Here is a 25,113-nt window from a genome sequence, read left to right as displayed (position 1 = left end):
ATTGGAATCCTACTGAGCATGGAGTCATCTTTAAATTACTAGTCTCCCACTAGGACACAACTGCTCTTCAGCAATTGAATTCTGCTTGCTGGTAAACCATGACACCTCAGGAATTTGTTTAAAGTGTTCAGATTTGTAAAGTAACACTTACTTTTTGCTGCCCATTACTCTTGTCTTGGTGGGCTCTGCCCCGCTCCGTTCGCCCTCCCTAATGCTTGGGATCTCTCTGCTCCCCTGCCCCCAATTTCCTCCCGGCCCCGCTACTTGTACATTTATAGTAATCTCAACCACACCCACAGCTCAACCTCACATCACCTCCACCAATCACAGCTCCTCAAATCAGATCACATTACACCACACCCACTTACTCATCACAAAATACTCCCAACCACTCTCATTCCCGCTAGGCATTATTACATCACCCCACACTATTTACCCATCCACATATAGTGCAACCCTATAATTTCTATCCACACCTCCACCTAGAACCAACTTATTTATAACCATGACTATCACACAACTAAGTCTAGTCTGTCTTCTCATAATTCTTTATAACTCCACAAGTTATCACTCTAGCAATATCCCTAAACTTAGCACAACACTATATTATGCACTCTCATATACAGACACTGCACATTATAATAATATCTGCCCAAAATTGTTCAAGAACTACATAACAGACCAACTCAGAACTAAACACATATGCTCTCATTCCTACTCCAAAAAAACACAATACTTTCTCATACTCATCACCAAACTCCAACATCTGTATCACCATTTTAACACCAGGCTCACCATAACTGGGGACATCCACCCCGACCCAGGCCCAAATCCATCCTGACCAATACAAACTGCTCCAACACAATTGTCAGAACATAATACCCCCACTATCTTCATCCCTGGGCAAATCAACAACATCAGCAAAAAGTACAGTTTTGTACCTACCATAAATGTAGATGTTCGAAGATCCACATTGCTGCAGTCCTTACTTATGGGTAGTCTGCTGTCCTCGGTCGGCCCGAATACCAAAGTATTAGGCTGACGTCGGTCATGGGCGCCTAGATCTGACATCAGAGCGTCAGGGTATAAAGGCGCATGATCGACGTCATATCCTCAGTCTTTTCTTGCCCCAGATGTCAGAAGGCCAAACCAGAAAGGCCACAGCCAAAAACAGAATACCTCCCAAAAACATGCCCAACAACAACCATCACCTAAAGCATAGCACCAAGTCAAACTACAGTGGGGAAGGAGGGAGGGTAAATTGGACTGCAGCAATGTGGATCTTGAACATCTACATTTATGGTAGGTACAAAACTGTACTATGTTCTTCATCTCACATTGCTGCAGTCCTTACTTATGGGTAGAATCCCAAAGCAACGGGAACGGAGGATGGTAAAATCATAAAGCATTAGGGGCCGCTAAAATGCCCTGTAAAATTGCAGTGGCAAATCCAGCCCTAGACTTAGAATAAAGAGGAAGGTGGTAATGTTTAGAAAAGGTATGCACTGAACTCCAAGAAGCTGCCTCCAAAATGTCTTTGTAGCTACCCCTTAGAAAGGCCGTAGAAGTAGCAGTAGCCCTAGTGGAATGAGGCCTGATTCCAGCAGGAATCTCCTTACCATGATGGGAATAACAGAAAGAAATACAAAACCCAATCCATTTAGAAATAGTTTGTTTTGAAACAGGTTTACCCTGTGAACCCAAAGCAAAAGAAACAAACAATTGCTGAGACTGTCTGAACTCCTTGGTTCTGCTCAAATAATAACGCATCTGCCTGTGAATATCCAAAGTATGCAAAAGTTTCTCCCCTTTATTTTGGGGGTTTGCATAAAAAGTAGGCAAATGAATAGTTTGATTTAAGGCCACACTAGAAACCACTTTAGGCATAAAGGAAGGATTAGTACGCAAAGATACCCTATCCTTATGAAAAATCAGGAAAGGCTCCACTGCCATGAGGGCCTGTAATTCAGAAACCCTTCTTGCAGAGGTAATGGCCAACAAAAAAGCAGTTTTCCATGACAAATACTTTAACTCGGCAGTAGCTGCAGGCTCAAAAGGTTGTAGAGTAAGTTTTTCCAACACAAAATTGAGATCCCAAGCAGGAGTAGGAGCTCTACGTGGGGTCTTATATTCTTTGCCCCACTAAGAAATTGCTTAAACCAAGGATGAGAGAATAAAGGAGGGTCACAATCATAGTGAGCAGAAATGGCTGCAGCATGAACCTTTATTGAGGAGAAAGACAAACCCTTGTCCAATAGCTCAGTAAGATATTGAAGAGCAACACTTAAATCAGGTTTGGAGACATCAAGGTCCTTTCCTTTGCTCCAAATAAAAATCTCCTCCATTTATCCGTAAACTTTCCTGGTACTAGGCCTCCTGGCCTCCAAAATAACATTCAAAACTTGTTGTGGAAGCTGAGACCTTCCAGAGTCTAAAACAGAATATGCCAGGCTGTTAGATGCAGAGACTGAATCTTGACATTGAGGAAGTGACTGTCCTCTCGTGACAAAAGGTGCGGAATCAAAGGCAGAGGCCATGGAGGTTCTCGTACTAAACTCCTCAGTAGTGGGTACCAGTGTTGTCGAGGCCAATCCGGTGCTATCAAAATCATGGTTGGCTTGTCTTGTCTGGCCTTCAAAAGTACCTTGGGAAGAAGAGGCAGAGGTGGAAAGGCATATACATGCAGATTGTTCCAACTGAATGATAGAGCGTCCACCTTCCAAACTGTGTGATGAAACATTTTTGTGCAAAACTTTGGCAACTGGTAATTTAGTGGAGAAGCGAACAGATCTATGTCTGGAGTTCCCCATAACACTGTCAACTGTTGAAATACATGAGGATCCAATTTCCACTCGTGAGGATCCACTATTTGTCTGCTCAATACATCTGCTAAGGAGTTCTGTGCTCCTGGTAGAAACCTTGCCTGAAGATTGAGGTGTAGATTGAGAGCAGTTTCCCACAGAATCATCGCTTGTCTGCAAAGAGGGTAAGAATGGGTTCCCCCCTGCTTGTTGATGTACCACATGACAGTAGTGTTGTCTGTTTGAATCAACACCTGCCCTGGGTGAAGTAAATCTTTGACAGCCATCAATGCAAACTGGACTGCTAACATTTCCTTCAAGTTGATATGCAAATGTTGGAGTTTGACAGGCCACGTGTTTTGCACCCATTTTCCATTGAGGTGTGCTCCCCAAGCCTTGTCCGAGGCATCTGTCGTTAGAATCTGACTCGCCTCTGGCCGGGTCCCTTGTTTAGGTGACATTCCTGAGCCCACCACAAAAACTCCTTCTGAATGCAAGGTATTATCTGAATGACAGTGTCTAGAACTTGGCAGTGCCGTGTCCACACATTTTTGAGATACCATTGAAGCTTCCTCATATGCAATTTGGCATTGGGAAGCACCAGAATACAAGATGCCATGAACCCCAAGGCTTGAAGGACTGTCCTTGCAGTCAGCCTGGACCGTAGAGACATTTGCTGGAAATAAAGAGAAAGGCTTCTTTGTTTGTCCGGGGTCAAAAAGGCCATCTGGGAAGCTGTATTCAGTCTCACACCCAGAAAGCACATGTCCTGAGAGGGTACTAGACTGGACTTTGTTTCATTCACAGAATACCCTAGGCATCTTAACACTGCCATCACATACTGTAGATGATGAAGAAATTCGTCCTTTTCTTGTGCAATAATCAGGCAGTCGTCCAAATAAGGATAAATCTGTATTCCTCTTAGTCTGAAAAAAGCTATCACTGGAGCCAGAACCTTTGTGAACACTCTGGGCACAGTAGATAAGCCAAAGGGCAATGCAGAGAACTGATAATGTAAATTTCCAGCCCGAAAACGCAGGTACCTCCTGCAACTGGGCCTGATAGGAACATGAAGGTAAGCCTCTTGGAGATCCAGAGTAACCATCCAGTGATCTTTTCCCAACAGAGGTAAAAGTTGTTGTAAAGTCAGCATCTTGAACTTTGGAATGTCCAGGTAAGTGTTGAGGATAGATAAATCCAAAATTGGTCTCCACGTGTTCCCTTTCTTTGGAACTAGAAACAGGCGAGAATAAAATCCTAGGCCCACTTCTGACAGAGGAACTGGCTGTATAGCTCCTATTTGAGGAAGTAAAGAAATTTGTCTGTGAGCCTCTATCCGTTGCCGAGGCGGGACGTCTGGCATGCCTTTGAAAGGAGGCATGGTGTGGAAATAGAACTTGCAACCTCGGTTTATAATGTCCAATACCCATTTGTCCTGGGTGACTAAATGCCAATTTTGCTTGAAAAGAGCCAACTTTCCTCCCAAAGGAGCTGCCCGACAAGAAGAATCTGGCAGCTGAAAATGCAGGTCATTGGGCCTGTTTACGAAAGGACTGGCCCCTGCCCTCACCAGCAGATTGAGCAGGCGAACTCCATTGTCTCGGCCTGAAGGTACTCTGAGCTCTGCCCCTACCAAGCCTAGATCTACCCCTAGACTGAGAATCAGAAGTAGGGTACGTCCACCCCTTAGTAGGCCAATTTCTACTAAACTTTGGAGGTTGTACCTGCAAAAAATCTTTAACAGTCTGCATAGACTTAGCCTTGTCTTCCATTTTCTTTAAGACTGACTCCACAGGAGGACCAAACAAAACTTCAGACTGTAAAGCGGCATCCAGAATTCTAGACTTAACATGCTCAGACAAATTCTGATCCTTAAGCCAGGCGTGCCTACGAATAACTGAACTAGTGGCAGCCACCCTAGAAGAAGCCTGTAAAGCATCAAAACCACATTGCAAAGAGTGCTTACCCACCTGTTCAGAAACATGCACTAAATCCTGCAATTCTTTACACTCTGTGCCCTCTGTCAAAGCATCCACTTTAGATCTTAGCTGAGAAAGGAGGAAATTCTGATACTTCAACATATGAAACTGGCAGTTCAAAGCTCTCATTGCTAAAGTAGAAGAGGTATACACCTTCTTACCCCATCTATCCAAAGCTCTAGCTTCCTTATCCAGAGGAACCGGATTCTTAACAACAGAGGCTCTAACACCCTTAGGCCCCTGACTAATAGTTTCTGGGTCTGCCCTAGGACTCTTATACAGATATTTATGAGCCTCAGGCACCCTGTAATACCTGTCCGGTCTGTGGTAAAAACAAGAACTCCCTAAGCCTCTTCCGTGAATCAGAGTAATCCTGTTCCTCCCACTTAAAATGCTCCCTCACGGAATGCAGAGTTTCTGAAAATGAAAAATCCTCTGGAGGAGAAGCAGAAGGAGTGGAATCCTCTGCATCAGAATCAGAATAAGGAGGGAAATCTTGAATGTCTTCAGCAGAAGACTCTGAATCATCTGAGGCCTGCTCCAAACTTTCCAACTCTGGCTCCATCGTGGGCCTCTTATCAGGAGGGGGCATAGAACCTCTAATTAAAGTAATCAAATCCTCTGCCATTTTAAGCATGTGCTTTTTAGGCACAGACCCTGAAGAACCAGAACTGACACCAGAGGAAGGCAAAACAGACCTGCCCTTAGAAGGAGCCTTAGAAACAGTAGCAGAAGGCCTAACCACCTTAGGCATAGAAGGGAGAATAGTAACCTGAGAGGCCCCTTCAGCCTGACCTGCCTCCTGAGAGGCCACATCTTGTAAAATCAAAGTTTCCCCCTGGGACTCAACAGAAACTTCAGCCGGATCCACCTGTTCAGCTGTAGCTTCTAAAGGTCCAGCGTCCGAAACGGACGAATCATCCTGCCTAGGCTTTAAAGATTTGTCTTTGCGCTTCTTAGTAGAAGCAGGCGTCGGAACATCCAACGGCATATTATAATCACACCTCTTGCCAAAGACTAACCTAGCGCAATCTAACCTCCATTTTATAGTGCGCTTATTAAACCTAGCACAAAACCGACACCCGACTACGTCGTGCTCCGGTCCCAAACAAGGAATACAAAGCGAGTGGTAATCCCTATGCGGTATCTGTTTCCCACAAGAAATACAATTATTCACTTTTTCTGACATCCGGTAAGTAACTGAGGCAAGAAAAAAAAAACAAAAATATTCCCCAACGGGGTACTTAGCCCAACTTGGTATCGGTCTGAAACTCCGAAAACGAAAAATTTCAGAACGCCGAAAGGCACTTGCAACGCTGCTTCTGCATCGGACCATGCGGCAAAAAAGACTGAGGATATGACGTCGATCATGCGCCTTTATACCCTGACGCTCTGATGTCAGATCTAGGCGCCCATGACCGACGTCAGCCTAATACTTTGGTATTCGGGCCGACCGAGGACAGCGGACTACCCATAAGTAAGGACTGCAGCAATGTGAGATGAAGAACATCCAACCATCTTTTAATGCCTAATATTAATACTAGAAGTATTAAAAATAAAATACCTGAACTCCAAGACACAATAGCACACTACTCCCCAGACATAGTTGCTTTAACAGAAACCTGGCTAAATAAAAACATAGCTAACTCAGACGTTCTCCCTACCGGCTACAATATCATCAGACAAGACAGACAACTTCATAAATGGGGTGGAAGTGCCTTACTGTTTAAGTCCAACTTAACTTTACGTCAAATACCAAACTCCTACCCTTCCCCCAATAATTGAGACATGCTTATCTCACAACTTCAACTTCACCCTAAAGAGGTCATCACCACAATTGTGATCTATATTCCACCTGGTAATACACCTGCTAGCCTTGAAGACTTCTTATCCTGGTGTTCTTCCACATACTCACAAGAAACCCTTATTCAGGGGATTTCAAACTAGATTGGTTCACCTGTATATCAGAACCACCAAGTAATCTAATACATTTCCATGGCTACCAGCAGCTAGTCCAAATTCCAACTAGATGTGATAAAAAATCTAAAAGGGAATCCATCCTTAACTGGGTCCTAACTAACAACCCCACATTGTACCCCTACACAGGCAGTCTCCCAGACACCTTAAGTGATCACAACATAATATACCTTATACGTAGTAGAACAAGCATATGCAAAACTACAAACTATAAATCCACTAGAAACACAAAACATTTTTCTCCTGAGGTCCTCAATACTTTACTCTGTAACTGTGAATGGACCCCCCCCCCACTAAAAACACTCCCACTTGACCAGGCTGTAGCATATTTCAACAAAACATTTCTACAACACCTAGACACGGTTGCTCCATTGCGCAAAATCAAGGTTAGAACCTCTACAAACCCCTGGCTCAGTAAAGAAACCAAACAAATCCTCAAGTCCAGAGACACTGCCTGGCTTTACTATAAAAAAAAACAAAAAAACACAAAGCCTAACTAAGTACCAAGAACTGTGCAACCATGCAACAAAATGCATTAGGCTGGACAAAAAATCCTACTACATAACATTATAAACTAAATACCAACACAACCCCCAAAATTTTGGAAAAATGTAAACCAGCTACTAAAACCCACCCAAAAGGCTACCCCCAAACTAACCACCCCTGACACTAAAGTTCCCATCAAAACACAATTCAACTCCCACTTTGTGAACTCAATTCTATCCTTAGTATCACAGGACAGTTCCAACCTCACTATCCCCTCCAACACAAATAACACTAATACAAGTTTTACCCTCAAAACAGCTTCTACCACTTCAATCAAAAGCATTCTCTCCAAACTAAAAAACCCATCAACAGCAGCCGACCTACTCCTCAGCTATTTCTAGACACCCACAGCAGATGCTACTGCTATCCCAATCTCCATGCTCATAAACAGATCAATTATTGAAAACTACATGCCAAACTCTGAAAAATATCCTAAGTTACACCCATATAACTGCAGACCCATTGCTATAATCTCCCCCCTGACCAAAATCCTAGAAAAATGCATCCATACCCAGGTGCTAAAATATCTCCTAGACAGCAACATCCTGTCGCCTACTCAACATGGTTTCAGACTTGCCCATAGTACCACAACAGCCCTCCTCTGCTTCACAGACACAGTAAACCGTCTCAAAAACAAAGGCCTGCAGGTGTCAACTCTTTTTTTGGATATGTCCAAAGCATTTGACACAGTCTCACACCAAATCCTGCTAAACAAACTAAATCAATATCACCTATCAAATTCCACTCTTACCTGGTTCCAAAGCTACTTAACTGACAGGCACCAAGCTGTGAAATGGGAACATTCTCTCTCTCCTCAACTGCCCGTAACTATAGGAGTTCCACATGGTTTTATCTTAGGACTACTACTATTCACAATCTTCACAAATGACCTCCATACCTCCACAAAGCATGCATCTATCATTCAGTATGCAGATGATACTACCTTAATCTGTGCTGCACAAAACATTCCCACCCTCCTGAAAACTCAACTAGCATTCACTGACGTTGAAAACTACCTTACCAAAGCCCAACTTATCCTCAATCCAAAGAAAACTCAGCTTATGATTATAACCAGTTCTAACAAAAACACTGATAACAGTCAAGTCACTATCTACTCCACAAATGCTAATCCAATCGCTCCAGTGGCACAGGCTAAGCTATTGGGAATAACCATAGACTCCCACCTAAAATTTGAAAGTCATCTCAACTTAACTATTAAAAAAGTACATGCCAAACTTGGATCACTCTACCATATCCAACCACTTCTTACCAACAACACAAGATCAGCCATTGCTCGCTCCCAACTTCTATCCACCCTACTCTATGCATCTCCCATTATGACTAATCTCAACAAAACTGAACTAAGCAAAATGGAAGCCTGTTATAACAGAATTGCCTGCTTTGCTGCAAATTGCTCATATAGAACTCATTAATGTACTGCTTTGAGAGAGCTCCACTGGCTTGAACTGCCCAACCTCCTAACCTACAATGAGCTCTGCCTCTGTCATTATATCTATTACCTCCCCAATAAGTGTCCTGCCCTCAAAAACCTAGTACAACATCACTCAGCCAAAAGGCCTCTTAGAACATCAAACAAACTACTACCAGAAGTCACCAACAGCTACAATAGCTTTGGGCACACACTATATAGTAGTTCAGTGGCTAAAAAATGGCACTCTCTTCCCACTAGCATACAAAACACATTGTCCAAAGCCTCCATTAAAAACCTCATTAGGCAACATCTCAAGAAAGGTTATCAGTGCTATGACTGTTCCCCAGGCTAGTGAAAGCAGATAAGGTACACATACTAAACCTAGAGTACTTGATAATAGTTTTCACTCTTACTCACAAACACTGGCTAATGTACAATGTATGTACTGTACCTGTGTACAATGTATGTATTCTAACTATGTCCCAAATTTCAGCTGTACACCACAAATCTATTAATTACCTTTATTTTTAAATTAATATTTTCTTGTTTGTTCTCTCCACTGTAACTGTTGATGTGCTGCGTACCACTGTAAAAACACATCTATTGTAATATGTGTGTATAAAATCCAGCTTTCGAGTGTTCCATCTGTGAAGCATCTCTGTTCGCAATTTCATAGTAAACTATATATATATATATATATATATATATATATATATATATATATATATATATATACACATACATACAGAGAGAGAGTGAATTGCCTGGGATAGAAGAACTCATCCAAGGAGTATCTGACAAGGCAGTGAAGCATGCTTGTTTAAAATAAGGGAACCACCAGTAATTTGTATTACCTTAGCCACTTTCAAGTTCTATCTTGATGACTGGGTGGGTTTTCATATATTCTCTCTGTAACAGACTATGCAGCCTTCCTTGAAAAGGAAGTGAACATGATTAAAACACAATAAATCCAGCGGTTGGAGTATAATGCTTTATTTGGCTAGACTCCTATATCGTTTTCACTGCCTCATGGGTAATATCTGCTGATGAACCTATGATCCTATGACAAGTGAAATAAGCAGAGCAGCAATTCTGGATTTCAGAAATTACAGTACAGTTCATTTATTTCACTAAATGGTACATACCACAAATTTCTTTGTAATAAAAGTCTAATTGTGAAATTTTATGTAATTATGAACTACCCTGTGACATCCACTCTCCTGCCAGTAATCAAGGAGCCTGAATCCTCACCACTGACACCAGTGTGGGATGTTCACTTAGAACAAAAATAGATACACACACAGTATTTCCAGATGCACCTCTCTGCATCAAACACAATTTCCCTTAAGAGCACAAAGGGAACACACACAGTCTGGGGTTTGGGTTTCCCTCTCTCACTCTCCAGGCCCCCAGTAAGGCTCCTTATTGGCACAGCTGTAGAGTTGAGTCCTCAGCTGAGTGTCCAAGCCAAGTCCTCCAACACCCTCTCTGTTAAACCAGTGCTCTGTGTCCCTGCTCCAAGTAGCACACACACACACCTGGGGGAAAGGCTGGCACAGATTTACAAGCTATGCTCCTCTTCCCAGACTAGAAGGTAATTACTGCCACTAGGCACTTCAAACCCAACTACTCAAGGGTACCCAATTATACTAAGTAAAACTAATATTAATACAAACAGTAGTGTTTGACCAATGCAGTAAGTTGTCCAGGAGTGATGACAGAGTCACCAAATAAATATAAGTAGTCTCAAAAAGTTTAAATATATTTAATTTGTAAATAGTAAAAGAACATGAAAATACTGCATATGTATTTACAATAAACACCAGAGTTTCATTCACAGGAAATATTAAAATAACACAGATGAATAGATTCACAAAGATACAGAAAAACAGTACTTAACTAATCTCACTATATTTTCTTGATTGATTTAAAGAATTACTATTCCCTAGTTACTTACTAAAGCAAGACAAGATGAAGTAGATGAGTGATCCTTCTATGTCGGGTTACAAAAACAGAATGCTCTGGTATAAAAACATAATTTTAGTCCTGGATTACAGAATGACATTACATAAATCTGGTCATCTGACTTCTGGTTCCCATATTACCCCCTTTACTAGAAACTGAACCAGAATCTTGCACATATGTGTTACCATACACACAGAGAGAGCTTTGCTAAGATGTGTTATAGCATCTGGAAGTTATAAAACAATTTTAACACTTCCACTCTTCCTACAGAGCTTCTAAGCCATGTTTCTCACAGACATTGCATCTCTGGCTGCGTTCAGACCTGTGAGATGCAACCTTTATGGCTTATACCAAGTAATTTAATTTCAAACTATTTTTCAAAGTTAGCTGGACTGAGATTAACCTCTTCTCTTCCAGTATCCACTGTTACAATGTATTCATTTCAATAGTTACTATACATTCTGACATACAGGTATACTTCTTTTTCTGTCCAGGAGGACCCACTGTTGGTACATTTTTTTAATACAAGCAACTTTATACACCATCACATACCCTATAGAAGAAAGAGAAGAAAAAATGGCAAGCTTCAAGTTGTTGCTTATTTAATGCACGCTTTGAAAAGCTGTTTGCTGTACTCTGTGATAGTCCAGCTAACATTCAATGAGCCCGAAATCTGTCACCAGTCATTTTCAAATTATAATAAATCAAATAAGCCCTGCTGGGGAGGGGATGTGGATGACCTGAGCCAAGATGGAAGCATAACCAAGCTTCTCCTGACACCAGGGCAGACTAAGTGTATATATTCATCAGTCTATTGATCGCCATATGAAGAAAGATGTCTGAATTAGTTATGGAAGCTTCTAACTATGATCTGCTCAAAGGTTGTTTTAAAAAGGCATCCCCAGATGAATGGGTGCTTATCCTATTCAAAAGGATGACAATTGTGGCTTCGGAGATAGAGGCCTTTTACTGCCTAGCATCCTAACACCAACAACAGGGAAAATCTCTTTCAGCAGACCTGCATACTGCAAAACAAGAGATCAGTAGCCTGAAATCAGATATTAGTAAGCTTAGAACAGAGTTAACTGACCTTTGCACATGATGCAGGAACCAACTGAACAAAACTGATCTAGAGATTCATTTAAAGAGGGCCAATATCTATATAAAGGGAGTAGCTGAAGAGATCAAGGCTGTATTTGTTTCTTCTTTGAACATATATTTTCCACAGTGTATGCATCCCGTGTCACCTAAATGCTGCAAATGAGACAGCACACTGCTTGGGTAGAAATCCTGCTAATTTCTATGGAGAATGACATGTACTGATGGCTTTAAACTTTGCCAGAACCAGAGACTGGCTAATTAAATTTGGCAATAAAGAAAAAGTAGTGCGATCAGAAAGATACCAAGGAGGATATCCCAGAAGTAATCGGATAAAGCAGGTCCACATCAGACAACCCTGGGGTGACAGCTGTCTTCCTGTGGTGCTACAGTTCCTTGTATGCTCAAGCTCCAGTGAAAGACTCCACTGTGTGGGAGTACTTAGCTGCTAAACAATGTCTCCAACAGCTTGAGGAACACATAAAAATGCATCATGCAATCATTTACTTAGCAGTCTAAACAATTAAAAATGCAGAAATCAAATAAAGCACCTAGTTCAGATGGCTAGCCTCCTGAAATGTATAAATGGGGGTGTGGTGCAGATCTAGCACTACAACTGTCCTGACTTTATAATCACCAGGGTTTCCATTAATATACTACAAGTGCCAAATAATCAGTCTATTGCCACCCTGATTCCAAAGAATAAAGATCCCATCCCTCCCACTTCTGATTCAGATCCATTTCCCTCATTGACTGACACTTAAAAGTTTCACTAAAATATTGTCTTCTAGACTTGACAAGTTATTACCAAAAGGTATTCAACCAGGACAAAATGGCTTTGTCTAGAGGTGACCCCATGGATAACTGGCGGGAACTGGGGGCACTTTTACAAGGACAAGCGATAATGTGTGAGTACTTGGGCATTGTTCAACCTGATATACCAAAGTCATTTGATACAGTGAGATTATGTTTTTTTATTTGACACCCTAGAGGCATGCAGAGTACGTCAAACATTCCTTGGCTGTTTAAAGCACCTTCATACACTTCCAAAATTTAAAGTGCTGGTTAATGATGGTCTGATACAGGTTTTATACAAAGGGGAACCAGGCAAGGATGTCCCCTTTCCCTGATTCTTTTTTTACTAGTAATGGAAGAAATTGTGTTTAGAATTAGGAGGAACCTCACTGCTACATTTCAATTTCAAATGATAAGGAACATGTTCTGTCTCTTTATGGATGGTTGTTATAGGGGTCTATATTAGAAGCCCGAAGATCTGTCTGAGCTAATCAAAAAAGAGTGACACATATTGCGCGAACTACGGTAACGGCGAAAGTTCAAAACCGTGACACACGAAATGTCGAATTGTCATGGTTGGCCTGTCTGCAGTATAGCTCCGTAAAGTAAGTGTGCGATAGTAACGGACCTTAGGGTTAGGGTGCAGGTTAAGGTAAGTGCATAGATAGGTAATGTATGTAAGGTTTAGTGTAGGGTTAGAAGTAGGGTTTGGTTAGTGTATGTATGTGTTTTATTTATTATGTTTGGGTACGTAGTATGTAGCGTGTGGTGGGGCTGGCCGACTATGACGATTTGAGATTTAAAATTTTGCAGTTTAGGGGGTTCGGCGTATTTGTGGTTTGGGCTATATGTGTCGCTGTTGTGGTATTCACTCAACTGGGTTTTTGGTTTTATAATGTAGACCCTGTTATAGAGTACAAATGTCTCCGTTGTCCTCCCAGGAGTGTAAAATTTATTTTGTGAACTTGTCATTAAATCTGGACCTCAATGCAATATGCAAAAATCATCATGGTTAAGCTGTAGGAACACAGTACTTAATATGAGCTCATTCATAATTCATACTTCTTAAAATGCTAAATACCTAGGCTAACAAATAAGCAATAATTGGTTGCACACTATTGATATCAACTTAGACCAACTTGTTAATAGGTTATCGGATGACTACATACACAAGTTTGATTTGTTTTGTTCTTTACCAAGTAAAATCCAAGCCCTTCACACTATGATAATGCCCCACATCGTTTACATTCTTTGCAATATCCCGATCCCTCTGAACACTCCAAAATAATCAAGTTGCAGAACATCTTAAACTCTCAGGTACTGGAATTTAACTCTGGGATGATTTCCAGCTCAGTTGGTTTTCCTCCCTAACTGCTGTAGGGGATACGGCCTACCTCGTCTACCTAGTTAGGCACTAGCCCTTAAAATATCACAGGTGTTAAGACTATAATGCAAGGAATGGCTGCCTTAGCTACACCTGACAGAGAAGTCTGATAGGCATAAGACCACACACCAATCTCTGCAAAGCTATATCACAGAGATTTATTTTGAATTGCTACAACTTGGAAATATATTGGGGACTAGGTCCTACTAATATAATATGGCACCCCTCCACACACAAATATTGAGGGGCAAAGTACCACATGCCCCCAAAAATATGGGATTCATAAGGGAATGACAGAATTAAAACTCTGCATGAATTAGTTAAACAATATGGTATCTCACAGCAAGACTAGTTTACATACAACCAGATTATATTTGTTTGGAGAGGGAACATACAAACCTCTAATGATACAAAGCAGCTGGCTCCATGGGTTACCTGGCTGGCAGTTAAAAAAGGAAGAGCCCAAACAATCTACAAAGACATCTGGCAACTCAAATCAATAACACTAAAAAGAATAATGACTAGGTGGTAAAAACAACAGAGCGTGTTATTTAAGGATGGTGACTGGACAAAATTATGTCAGGCTGTACAAAGACTAAATAGAAGGTCCAAGTATAAAGACCAACAAATGCATTTGGTGTGTAGATTGAATCTCATACTGCTAGGCAGGCAAAATATAACCCCACACGGGATGGAAAGTGTTGGAGGTGTGGACACCTAGCACAAGATAACCTTCACATGGTCTGGTATTGTTCTGTGGTTTGACCACATTGGCAATACCTCTAGCACATTTTGGAATGAATCTTCAGTATTATTATCCATTCGGAGTGGAAGTTCTGGTTATCTGGAATACTATATAAATAGACTCGTCCCCACTTGCAAGCCATAGAAGTAGACTAGACACTCTCTAGTGTCACAAAGGCCACTGCCTCATCTAGACTCTCTTCTATGTAAAAATGCAAACAACATTTTGTACTATTTTAACAAGGCTAATCTAGTTATGAAACCTCCATCTGCGTGGAACCTTTTCTTTACTGCATATGGAAATGCTTAACTAGAATTACTAGGGATTGATATACTTTGTATAAATCTCCTGATAATACATGTGCTCGCTGAATTGCAAACAGTCTCTATAGTTGTATCCTTATTTAGATTTAATAATACTTTTTGTGTGTGTGTGTTTGTATGTTCATTGAGTGTTTGGACTGCTGTCTCTTTTACATGGTTCTTTAATGTTATAAATGTCAATAAAATGAATTGCAAAAAACAATAAGCCCTGCTGGCAGTAGCAACATTTCAGACAAGTCCATAGTAACTGCTTATTTTTGTTAGCAACAAACGCCGTAGAAATGCAATGTTTGTATGTCACATTGTGAGTTTGCTTTAGCTTGAAAATTCAGTGGAAGACGTAAGGCGTTCAGGCATTTCAGTCAGTTGTAATTAATGTAGCTATATCTTTAAATTAGCTGAGACAGAAATGTTCAAATTGTTTAAAAACAAACAAAAGAAAAAGGCATGCTCATTATTTGTTGCACATGTAGCATCACATCTATGGACATGTATATAACTGGACTGGAGTGCAAAAATATACTACAAAACAAACTCATTAATTTGGCTTGGAAGTACAAATGACACTGTCCCACATTTCTTGCTGTTCCTTGGTAACCATCTCTCAGCATTTAAGAAATAACAACAGAATAGCACCATACCGTGAAGCTGTTGTTGACATTTTTTGTGCTTGATTCAGCTACGCTGGCATCTGATAGGTCAACCTCATCAAATATTAGGGACTGTAAATGAAAAGAGAAAAAAAAAACAATGACAATTTTTAGAAGCTTGTCTCACTAGCAAAAGCAACAATATAACAATAGTTATTCATCTTATCTCAACACTTTCCAGAAGTGGAGCTTTATTAATGAAGACAATAAATATCTTGTTAACCTCTCCTTTCAAGAATAAACACAGAAAAGCATGCTGGGTCTTAGACATCATGTAACATGTTTCATTTGAGAAATTATAGCCAGACTCCACAGAACATTCCAAAATAAGTGAAATGTTAAAGAAAGACTGGCATCCTTCCTTTTACCATAATTTTAAAAGACTGCTTGCTCTTACACAGTTTTCTGCTGTTTGAATGACATGAATAACATAGAGGATTATGACTGGGTTTCTGACTGTAACCATGTTATTATGAGTTCAAGACATGGCTGACAAGAAATTCACCTCAAGAATAAAGCTCAAGAGGTGAAAATCTTGCCATCCAAGTCGGAACAAATAATGGAGGGTCACATTCAGAGATTCAATCAATCAATCAGTTTTGCATTTAAGTTACCTGTAACACATTGCATTTAAGTTACCTGGCACTTGCTCACTAAAGCAATTACATAAGTCAGCACTAAAAAATTAAAAGCACTACACCCTCATAAACTCCCCTTGAGTACCTTGTTCCCCATTGGCCCTTTTTTTTCAATTATAAAGGAATTCCCAATACTATTCTAGCATGTCCAAAGGTCAGTTGTCAATCTCCTCTCCGGTCCAGCTGGTGAATCTGGGAATCTTGAGGCAATGTTGCAACTGCCTCGTACACAGACAACCCTCTCCTTCTCCTCCCAACAAATTCCAACACATGTGAGAGATGCAACCATATAGCCAAACTGGAGGCTAAGCTCTCTCAACTCAGTACTGGCGAAACCTGTCAGGAGGAGAAGGAAACCACACTCACTACAATTCCAGTCTCACACAGACCTACCACGACAGAAAACCAAACACATAAACACACAAAAACATACTCTGAGGCTCTAAATAAAAATCTGGCTAAGCAGCAGAGACCTCCAAAGCAGACACCCAAGCAACCACTACCCCAAAACAAAACACGTGCAACACATAGCTCACAAAGCCAGTGTGCCGAACAGTCACAGCCCTTAAGGCTAAACAACACACCTGATACACTTGTAATAGGTGACTCTATCGTCAGGCACACTGACGTCCCGCTCACCAGGCTGAACAAGGAGAAGGTCACGGTGAGCTGCCTGTCGGGCGCTAGGATCCGCCATATAACACAAGCACTCAGGTCACTCCAAGGCAAGTAAAAATATGACTCAGTCATTGTCCATGCTGGTGTGAATGACCTGAGACGTACCTCCCTGGACTACATGAAAAGAGACATAGAGGAGCTCTCTGAGCATGTGGCCCAGGCCGGTATGACCCTGACCTTGAGTAGCATCTTACCCTCACCAAGAATGATGCCACAACATGAAGACAAGATGATCAATTTCAACAATTGGCTTAAGTATTGGTGTCATTCAAAGGGGATCCAATGCCTGTCAGCCTGGGAAGACATGCTCGACAAGCCACGATGCTTCGCTAGGGACGGCTTGCACCTGTCACCCCTGGGCTTTTGGAAATTGGCAAAGGCTCTTGTTACCCCCATAGTGCCTTTTTTAGGCAAGGCTCAAAAGACAAACCCACCTCCATAGGTATCACAAGGGATAAGAAACTAAGAGTAATGCTACTCAACGCCAGAAGTCTAAACCTCAAGATGCATGCACTCAAAACTCTCCTTAGCATGGAAAACATCGATATCTGTGCAGTAACAGAAACCTGGTTCAAGGCTCCTGAGAGCACCCCAGCACTACCAGGTTATACCTCATACCATGCTTTTCGGCCCCAAAACTTGGACTGAACCAGAAAAGGAGGGGGAGTATCAATATTCGTCAAAGATACCCACACCTCCAGGTTGGTGGCACAGCATGAAGCATCAGAGGCTATCCATGTGCAACTAACAGTGGGTAAAACTGCCTTCCAGTTTATAGCCTGCTACAGACCACCCTCCCAAACCCAGGAACCCCACTCGGCCTTCCTGAGTACACTGGAAAATATGAAGGTCTCTCCAAACACGATTATACTGGGCGACTTCAACTACCCAAACATAGACTGGGAGCATTACTCTAGCTCCAACACCCTAGCTCAAAGGTTCCTAGAATTTATAAACTCAAATGCTATGGAACAACTTGTTACCACTCCCACAAGAGGGGAAAACATACTGGACCTGATCATCACCAACATGGAGACTCTATGCTTCAGACCAGAAGTGTATCCCTCACTGGTAAGATCAGACCATAAACTAATCTCACTGGATATTCACATCCCGACCCCACCCCCTGCCCAGAAAACCACAGTGAAAAACTTCACTAAAGCAAATTTCACACTCCTCAAAACCGAGGTGGATTCCTTCAAAGCCCCTGGGCCTGTGGAAAATATGGCCCAGACCACAGAATCCTTTATAAACGCATTCTATGAACACCTTCAGGAATGCATGGATCATGCAATCCCAAATAAAGCCAAGACCCAATCCTCCAAAGGCAGACGTCCTGTCTGGTGGACCCCAGCCATAAACAAACTATACAATAGAAGGAGGAAGCTACTACATGATAGAGCAAAATCCCAAAAAGGGAAGGCATCTCTGATCAGTGTTAGCAAAAAACTACGGGCACTCATAAAATTGTCTAAGGCCAGCTTCGAGAGAAAAATTGCACAGGACACTAAGAATAATCACAAGGCTTTCTTTAGTTATGTTAGGAACCTGGGTGGGAATTCCCAGATATGCTCAGAATTAGTCCAAAATGACAAAAATACACGAACCCACAGACATTGCCAACATCCTAGCTGACAGGTTCAGCGCAAACTCCCCCCCCTCCCCACCAAAAGGGCAAATATCTATCCCAGCAGAGTGCTGCCCCCCTGACATCTCAGATGCTCAGGTAAGAGCCGCCCTCTCCAAAGCAAAAAACACAGCATCAATGGGACCAGACAGTGTCTCGGGCTGCGTCCTACATGAACTCCAAGAAGAGCTAAACCCAAACATAAAACTACTGTTCAATCTCAGCCTTACCACAGGATATGTACCCAAAGAGTGGCGTACAGCAACAGTGGTCCCTCTCCACAAAGGTGGTGCCTCAACGGATCCTGGAAACTATTGAAAGGATCATCATGGACCTCATAAAAAAAGATATTGGGGACCTACAGACACTGGATCCTACCCAGTTCGGCTTTGTTAAGGGCAGATCCTGCCTCTTAAACCTGGTCGATTTCTTTGAAACAGTCACCAAGGCCATTGACGAGGGGAAGGTGGTCCACACAGCCTAATTGGCCTCGCAAAAGCCTTCGATACAATACCCCACTCGGGCATTATAGATAAGCTCACCAGCTTAAATATAAACCCCTATGTCACTAGATGGGTTGCAAACTGGCTCAAGGACAGAACCCACATGGTTAGAATTGTTGGAGCTATGTCAGACTCCAAACCAGTTACAAGTGGCATTTCACAAGGCTCAGTCCTGGGACCTCTCCTGTTCGGTATATATTTCTCGGAGGTACAGGCCAACATGGAAGGACTGTGGCTGACCAAGTTCGCAGATGACTGCAAACTGGGCGCTATAATCGACTCTCCAGCCAACACAAGCATCCTCCAAAAGGGCCTCATAGAAACAGACAACTGGTGTCAGAGCCATGGCCCCAAGCTAAATGCCAAAAAGTGTATAGTCATCCCCTTTGGCAAAAACAAAGTGCCCACAAATTACCACATAGGTGGTAATCCATTAAGTACGGAAGAAGTAATTAGGGACCCAGGGACCCAAGTTGATAGCAATCTCTCATTTGACAACCATGTGGCCAAAGTGGTTAGAAAAACATTTTATATAGCCCATCTAATCATGAAGGGATTCACATCTAGATCAGGGGAGGTCATTGTGCCTCTTTACTCATCCCTCATCAGGCCCATAATTGAGTACAATGCCCCTTTTGGGATGTACCTTACCAGACACCTGCAGCAACTGGAAATACCCCAGAAGTACCTCACCAAGAGGATCAAAGGGCTCAAACAGATGCCATATGCTGCCCGGTTAAAGAAACTCCAGCTCTACTCAGTGGCATACCACCTGCTCAGAGGCGATCTGTGCCTGACGTATAAATCCATGTCCAACCCAGAATTAATGGACATGCTGCACCTCAGAAAATCCAAATCCCATCGAGCTACGCGCTCGAGAGACTTGAACCTCAGCATTGAAATAAATAGGACATGCTGGAGGGACAGATTCATAACCCAGAGGCTCCCTTCACTCTGGAATAAAATCCCAGTCCAGGTTAGGCAGAGTCTCTCATTGACTCTCTTCAAGAGGAATCTTGATGAGTGGATGGGGGATTGTAGGTTTACCCCGGGTATCACTTCTGTGTCACTGTTAGACAGAGGCACAGTATACTAACCTTGAAAAAGGGCATAGCAAAATTAATTTAAAATGGGTGGCGAAAGCCAAACACACTCTGGCTAGGCTTATAAATGCCCTAGGGCAGATAGCCTAGTATGAACCTATGAACCTATTCTTTGTATTGCATGGAGCCTAATCTGCTCCTTGTACTATGGGTTACAGAAAAGAGGAAAAAAAAAAAAAACATCGGCTTTGAAAGCCTGCAAAGACTTTAGCATGCACTGTCACACTGACAGCGGTGGCAGATCTGTCCATTTGTTTCTTTGTTTCTGCATGGGATAAAGGGGCATTTTTAAAGTATTCCTCTAATTCACTTAAAGTGTTAATAGGATGGCAGGTTGTTGCACTGATATGGGTTGTGAACAATAAGAAGTATCAAAGTCTGTTTTGGGCCGTTTTGTCTGATTGCAATACTTAGTAATTTACCAGAACATGAAAGAAGTTTACAAAGGACAGAGTGAAAATATCACCTGAACTCAGGCACGGCTGACAGCATACACAACAGGCAGAAACAAAGCTGTTTCTGCTTCTGCTGCTGTAGTTAGTAGACCAGCACTGTTAGTATTTACTGCATAGTGTAAAACATGGTATAAACAGTGCTAAGAAAAGTGCTTAATAACTGTTCAGTACCTTTCCAAGAGCTGCTAATACTGGGTCTCGCGCTAGAGTATACCTTAACTAGCTCATCATTTTCCCGATATCTGAGCGTAATCATGGTGCTCCATGCACGATATATATATATTGTTAACTCTTTGATACTGCTATGCAATGCTCTACTGGGTATTACATTTCTGCTTGGCAACATTTTCAGAAATCCACCCCTTAGCTCAAGCACTGAAGCTTACATCAAATTACTTTTTGCTAGCCTGCTGGCAACAAGGCAAATTACCCACATGCAGTGTTGGCAATTAGGATTACAGATAGGAAGGTGGTGAAGCACATGGAAGTAGCAGGACAAACTCTCCTTCTCCATGTGTTGTGGATTGGATTGGAGGCTGGTGTAATGCTGACCTCTTGACACAGATGAGGAATAATAGTTATGCTGCCAGTCACAGCATGACTGAGAGAGTACACATGGATGTGTGCATGTTCTCATAATATTAATATGTTCTGTGACCTAAGGGCTAAATGAAAACTGCTCAAGCGGTAATGTGGGAAAGAAAAGTTCACACCTGACCCTAAAAGGATGGTTGAATGGTTTAACCTGGCAATGGATGTTAAGACCTCATATTCCATTTCCTACTCAGAGTAATATAAGCATAATGAAACTTAAGTTAAATGTAACGCAAGTGTGTTACACTTTGGAGTCTGTGTAGCTACTGAAGCCCAGGAAAATCACAAGTTGACTTGAAAAAATAAAGTAACATAACTTTTAAAATGATTCTGTTCCACAGATTTTCAGGAAAGCTATCTTCTTTAAATTTTGAGATATACAACATTTACTTTAATGGGTTTTGGCTTATAAAATGCTTTATACATTGCCAATGGGACTCAAATGAGCACAGCAAGACTGTTTAGATATTTCTAAGTTGCGCTATTAATACCACAGCAGTGATGACGAACGTATGACATGTGTCAAAGGTGACACACCACATCATTTTGGGTGACACGCCAGCATTCACCAACACCGGACTGCATTCATTGCTCGTGTGAAGTGCATTGAATTACTTTGTGCCAGGAGTCAGTTCAACAACACTGCTGCAGAGGTAAGGAAGTTATTAACATCAAAGACTATTTTGGTAGACAGTCACGATTGAGTCTGCAAAGGGCAAGTAGTCTGCATTTCTAAGTGTGTGCTGTTTTACATTCCTCTCTACTGTCCCTCTTAATCCCTCCTAAAAGTGGTGACTTTTTACACTTAATAATGACGACAATTAGATTTAAAGACTTATTTTACTTTAGAAAATGTATATCAATTCATGTAAATTTTTTCTGACAGTGTTTTAGATTAATATAGTACTAGTAGTTTAAAGCTGTTCATGTCTCATTTCTAGATTTGTCCCTGATTCTGTTGAGATTTAGCCCTGATCTATTGAGAGCTATGTGTTTTTATTTATTTATTTTATTTTTGTTATATATTTTTGTTTGGGGGGGGGGGGGGGTGACATGCCAGCAGAGTCAAGTTAGGCATTTTCCAAATTTGTAACATACCGAGCCTAAAAGGATCACCATCACTGTACTACACAATTATTAATGTTTAATGCATATTTTCTCACTGTGTGTTGGCATTTGTGACCACAATGGAATGCTTTATTAATTTAATTTCCAAAAAAAAAACTTAGTTCAGTGGTCAGATTTAGAGCACCTTCTTTAGGGTCTAGCTAGGCATACTCTGTATATTCAGATGAGTACTTTATCTGAGTATCTCCCAAAAACTGTCTTATCTAATGTCCAACACTGTAACTAACATCATCAACTTATTAAGTCCTAATGAAAAGGACTTGTTAGTCAAAAGTTTTTTCCAACTGTACACCCCTGGCTGGTCTGCTAAGAGGTATCACATCACCTCTGTGTTGCAGTGTTTTCTGTTTACATATCTACCTTTTTTCTTACAGCACTGACTAGTATGCAATATGCTTAAACTGAAAGGATTTCTCAGCCTTTTTATGACTGCAGTGGACAGCTGATTACAGTTACGGTGAGTTCATCCAAAAAAGTAAATACCAACATCATCAGAAAGTGACAGAAAACACTCCTGGGCCAACAATGTCAACATAATCAGAAAGTGACAGAAAACACTCCTGGGCCAACAATGTCAACATCATCAGAAAGTGACAGAAAACACTCCTGGGCCAACAATGTCAACATCATCAGAAAGTGACAGAAAACACTCCTGGGCCAACAATGTAGTGGGCAAGGTGCCAGAATATATTATCAGCTTGTGGTCATTATAAGGACCTGTAAAGACTGGACAATGGTAGGCTGGATTACTTGGCTGGCAGCAAGCTCTTCTCCTGAAGTGAATAGAAGTAGAGAAATGTTACCACAGAAATCTCAACTGGTAGAGACCAGGAACTAGAAATGCGATAATGTGCTAACGCTTCAATGACAGTGACAGTTTCTAGAGACCAGGAACTAGAACTGAGATAGATAATGTGCTAGCGCTGCAATGACAGTGACAGCTGGTATAGACCAGGAACTAGAACTGAGATAAATAATGTGCTAGCACTGCAATGACAGTGACAGCTGGTACAGACCAGGAACTAGAACTGAGATAGATAATGTGTTAGCACTGTAATGACAGTGACAGCTGGTAGAGACCAGGAACTACAACTGAGATAGATAATGTGCTAGTGCTGCAATGACAGTGACAGTTGGTAGAGACCAGGAACTAGAACTGAGATAGATAATGTGCTAGCGCTGCAATGATAGTGACAGCACATGTATGAGAAATGTATAGGTAAGTGGCAAAGAACACTCAAGTGGAAAGAGAAGACTGTAGCAAGAAAAACATCCCTTCACCATCATGACAGCTGCCTGATCTTCCAATTCACATTCTTGCCACACAGATAATCACTTTTTCTTCCAGGAAACCTTATACCACTGAGTTACATGGAGGCCACCCCGACATTCATGGGAAGACTGGAGACTAGTGCAGTAATGTCAGGTAAGGGGTGATAAATGTATACGTGTAAATAAATGCAGGAGTCACAAGTGTATACATGTACATAAATGCAGAGGTGACAAGTGTATACATGTATATAAATGCAGGGGTGACAAGTGTATACATGTCCATAAATGCAAGTACCATTCCCACACATTCCAGCTTTATATTCATCACAACCCTTTACACACACCACATTTCACTGATGGTAATGTTAATTTCATTTAATAGCTGTAAGTTTTTGTACCATAACTAGCTTGATGGAGTGCAGCTTAAATAAAACACAAAATAAATAAATAAAATAAAATAAAGCAGACAAATAAACTACAGCTCTTGTCTCTTATGCAGGAGAACAAGCCTATCATGAACCTGCACTACCAGGCTACAACTCATACCATACTTTTCGGCCATGTAACCTGGACAGAAACACCAAAGGCGGAAGTGTGTCCATATTCATTAAGGATATTCACACCTCCAGGCTAGTTGCTCAGCATAATGCATCTGAGGTTATCCAAGTGCAACTAACTCTGGGTAAAACTGCAATCCAAATTGTAGCTTGTTACAAATCCCCCACCATGCCCCAGGATTCCCACTCCTCTTTTCTTGATGTACTGGGAAATATTAGGGTTCAACCAAACACCTTAATAATGGGTGACTTCAACTACCCCACCATTAACTGGGAAAACTACTCATGTACCAACTCCTTAGCTCAATGCTTTCTGGAATTCATAAACTCCAATGCCCTGGATCAACTTATTCACACCCCCACCAGGGGCAACAATATCCTAGACCTAGTCATTACCAACATGAGTGACCGGTGTTCCACACCTGAAGTCAACTCCTCGTTGGTCCGATCCGACCATAAGCTAATCACCCTTGATATCCACATTCCGCCCCCACCCCCCATTAAGAAAACCATGGTAAAAAATTTCTCCAAAGCCAACTTCATGCTTCTTAAGACAGAACTGGTGAACTTCATGACACCCATGCAGATGGACAACACAGTTTCAACTGCTGAGTCCTACACAAATGCACTCTATAAGCACTTACACGAGTGCATGGATCGTGCTATCCCAAACAGAACCAAGACCTATCCTCCAAAAACAGGAAGCCAATCTGGTGGTCCCCTGCCATAAACAAACTGTACAACAGAAGGAAGAAACTGTTGCAAAAGAGAGTAAAATCCTATGAGTGGAGGAGCTCCCTGGTCAGCCTCAGTAAGAAGCTGAGATCCCTTATAAGATCCTCCAAAGCTAGCTATGAAAACAA

The 25,113-nt window shown here is 41.6% G+C and overlaps 1 protein-coding gene across 1 annotated transcript in view; it reads right to left on the bottom strand.

The window, feature by feature from the left end:
- The window catches only part of DGKH (diacylglycerol kinase eta), a 1,992,493-nt gene that overhangs the window by 1,133,775 nt on the left and 833,605 nt on the right, over nucleotides 1–25,113 (bottom strand). Inside the window, exon 3 of the mRNA XM_044071702.1 lies at nucleotides 15,687–15,767. Coding sequence (XP_043927637.1) covers nucleotides 15,687–15,767 — 81 coding nt within the window. The remainder of the gene's footprint in view (nucleotides 1–15,686; nucleotides 15,768–25,113) is intronic.

Source organism: Protopterus annectens, chromosome 5.part0, assembly GCF_019279795.1.
Source record: "Protopterus annectens isolate FY-2018-M chromosome 5.part0, PAN1.0, whole genome shotgun sequence".
Taxonomy (NCBI): domain Eukaryota; kingdom Metazoa; phylum Chordata; order Ceratodontiformes; family Protopteridae; genus Protopterus; species Protopterus annectens.
Note: the sequence above shows the minus strand (reverse complement) of the source record. Positions and strands in the feature narration are given on the sequence as shown.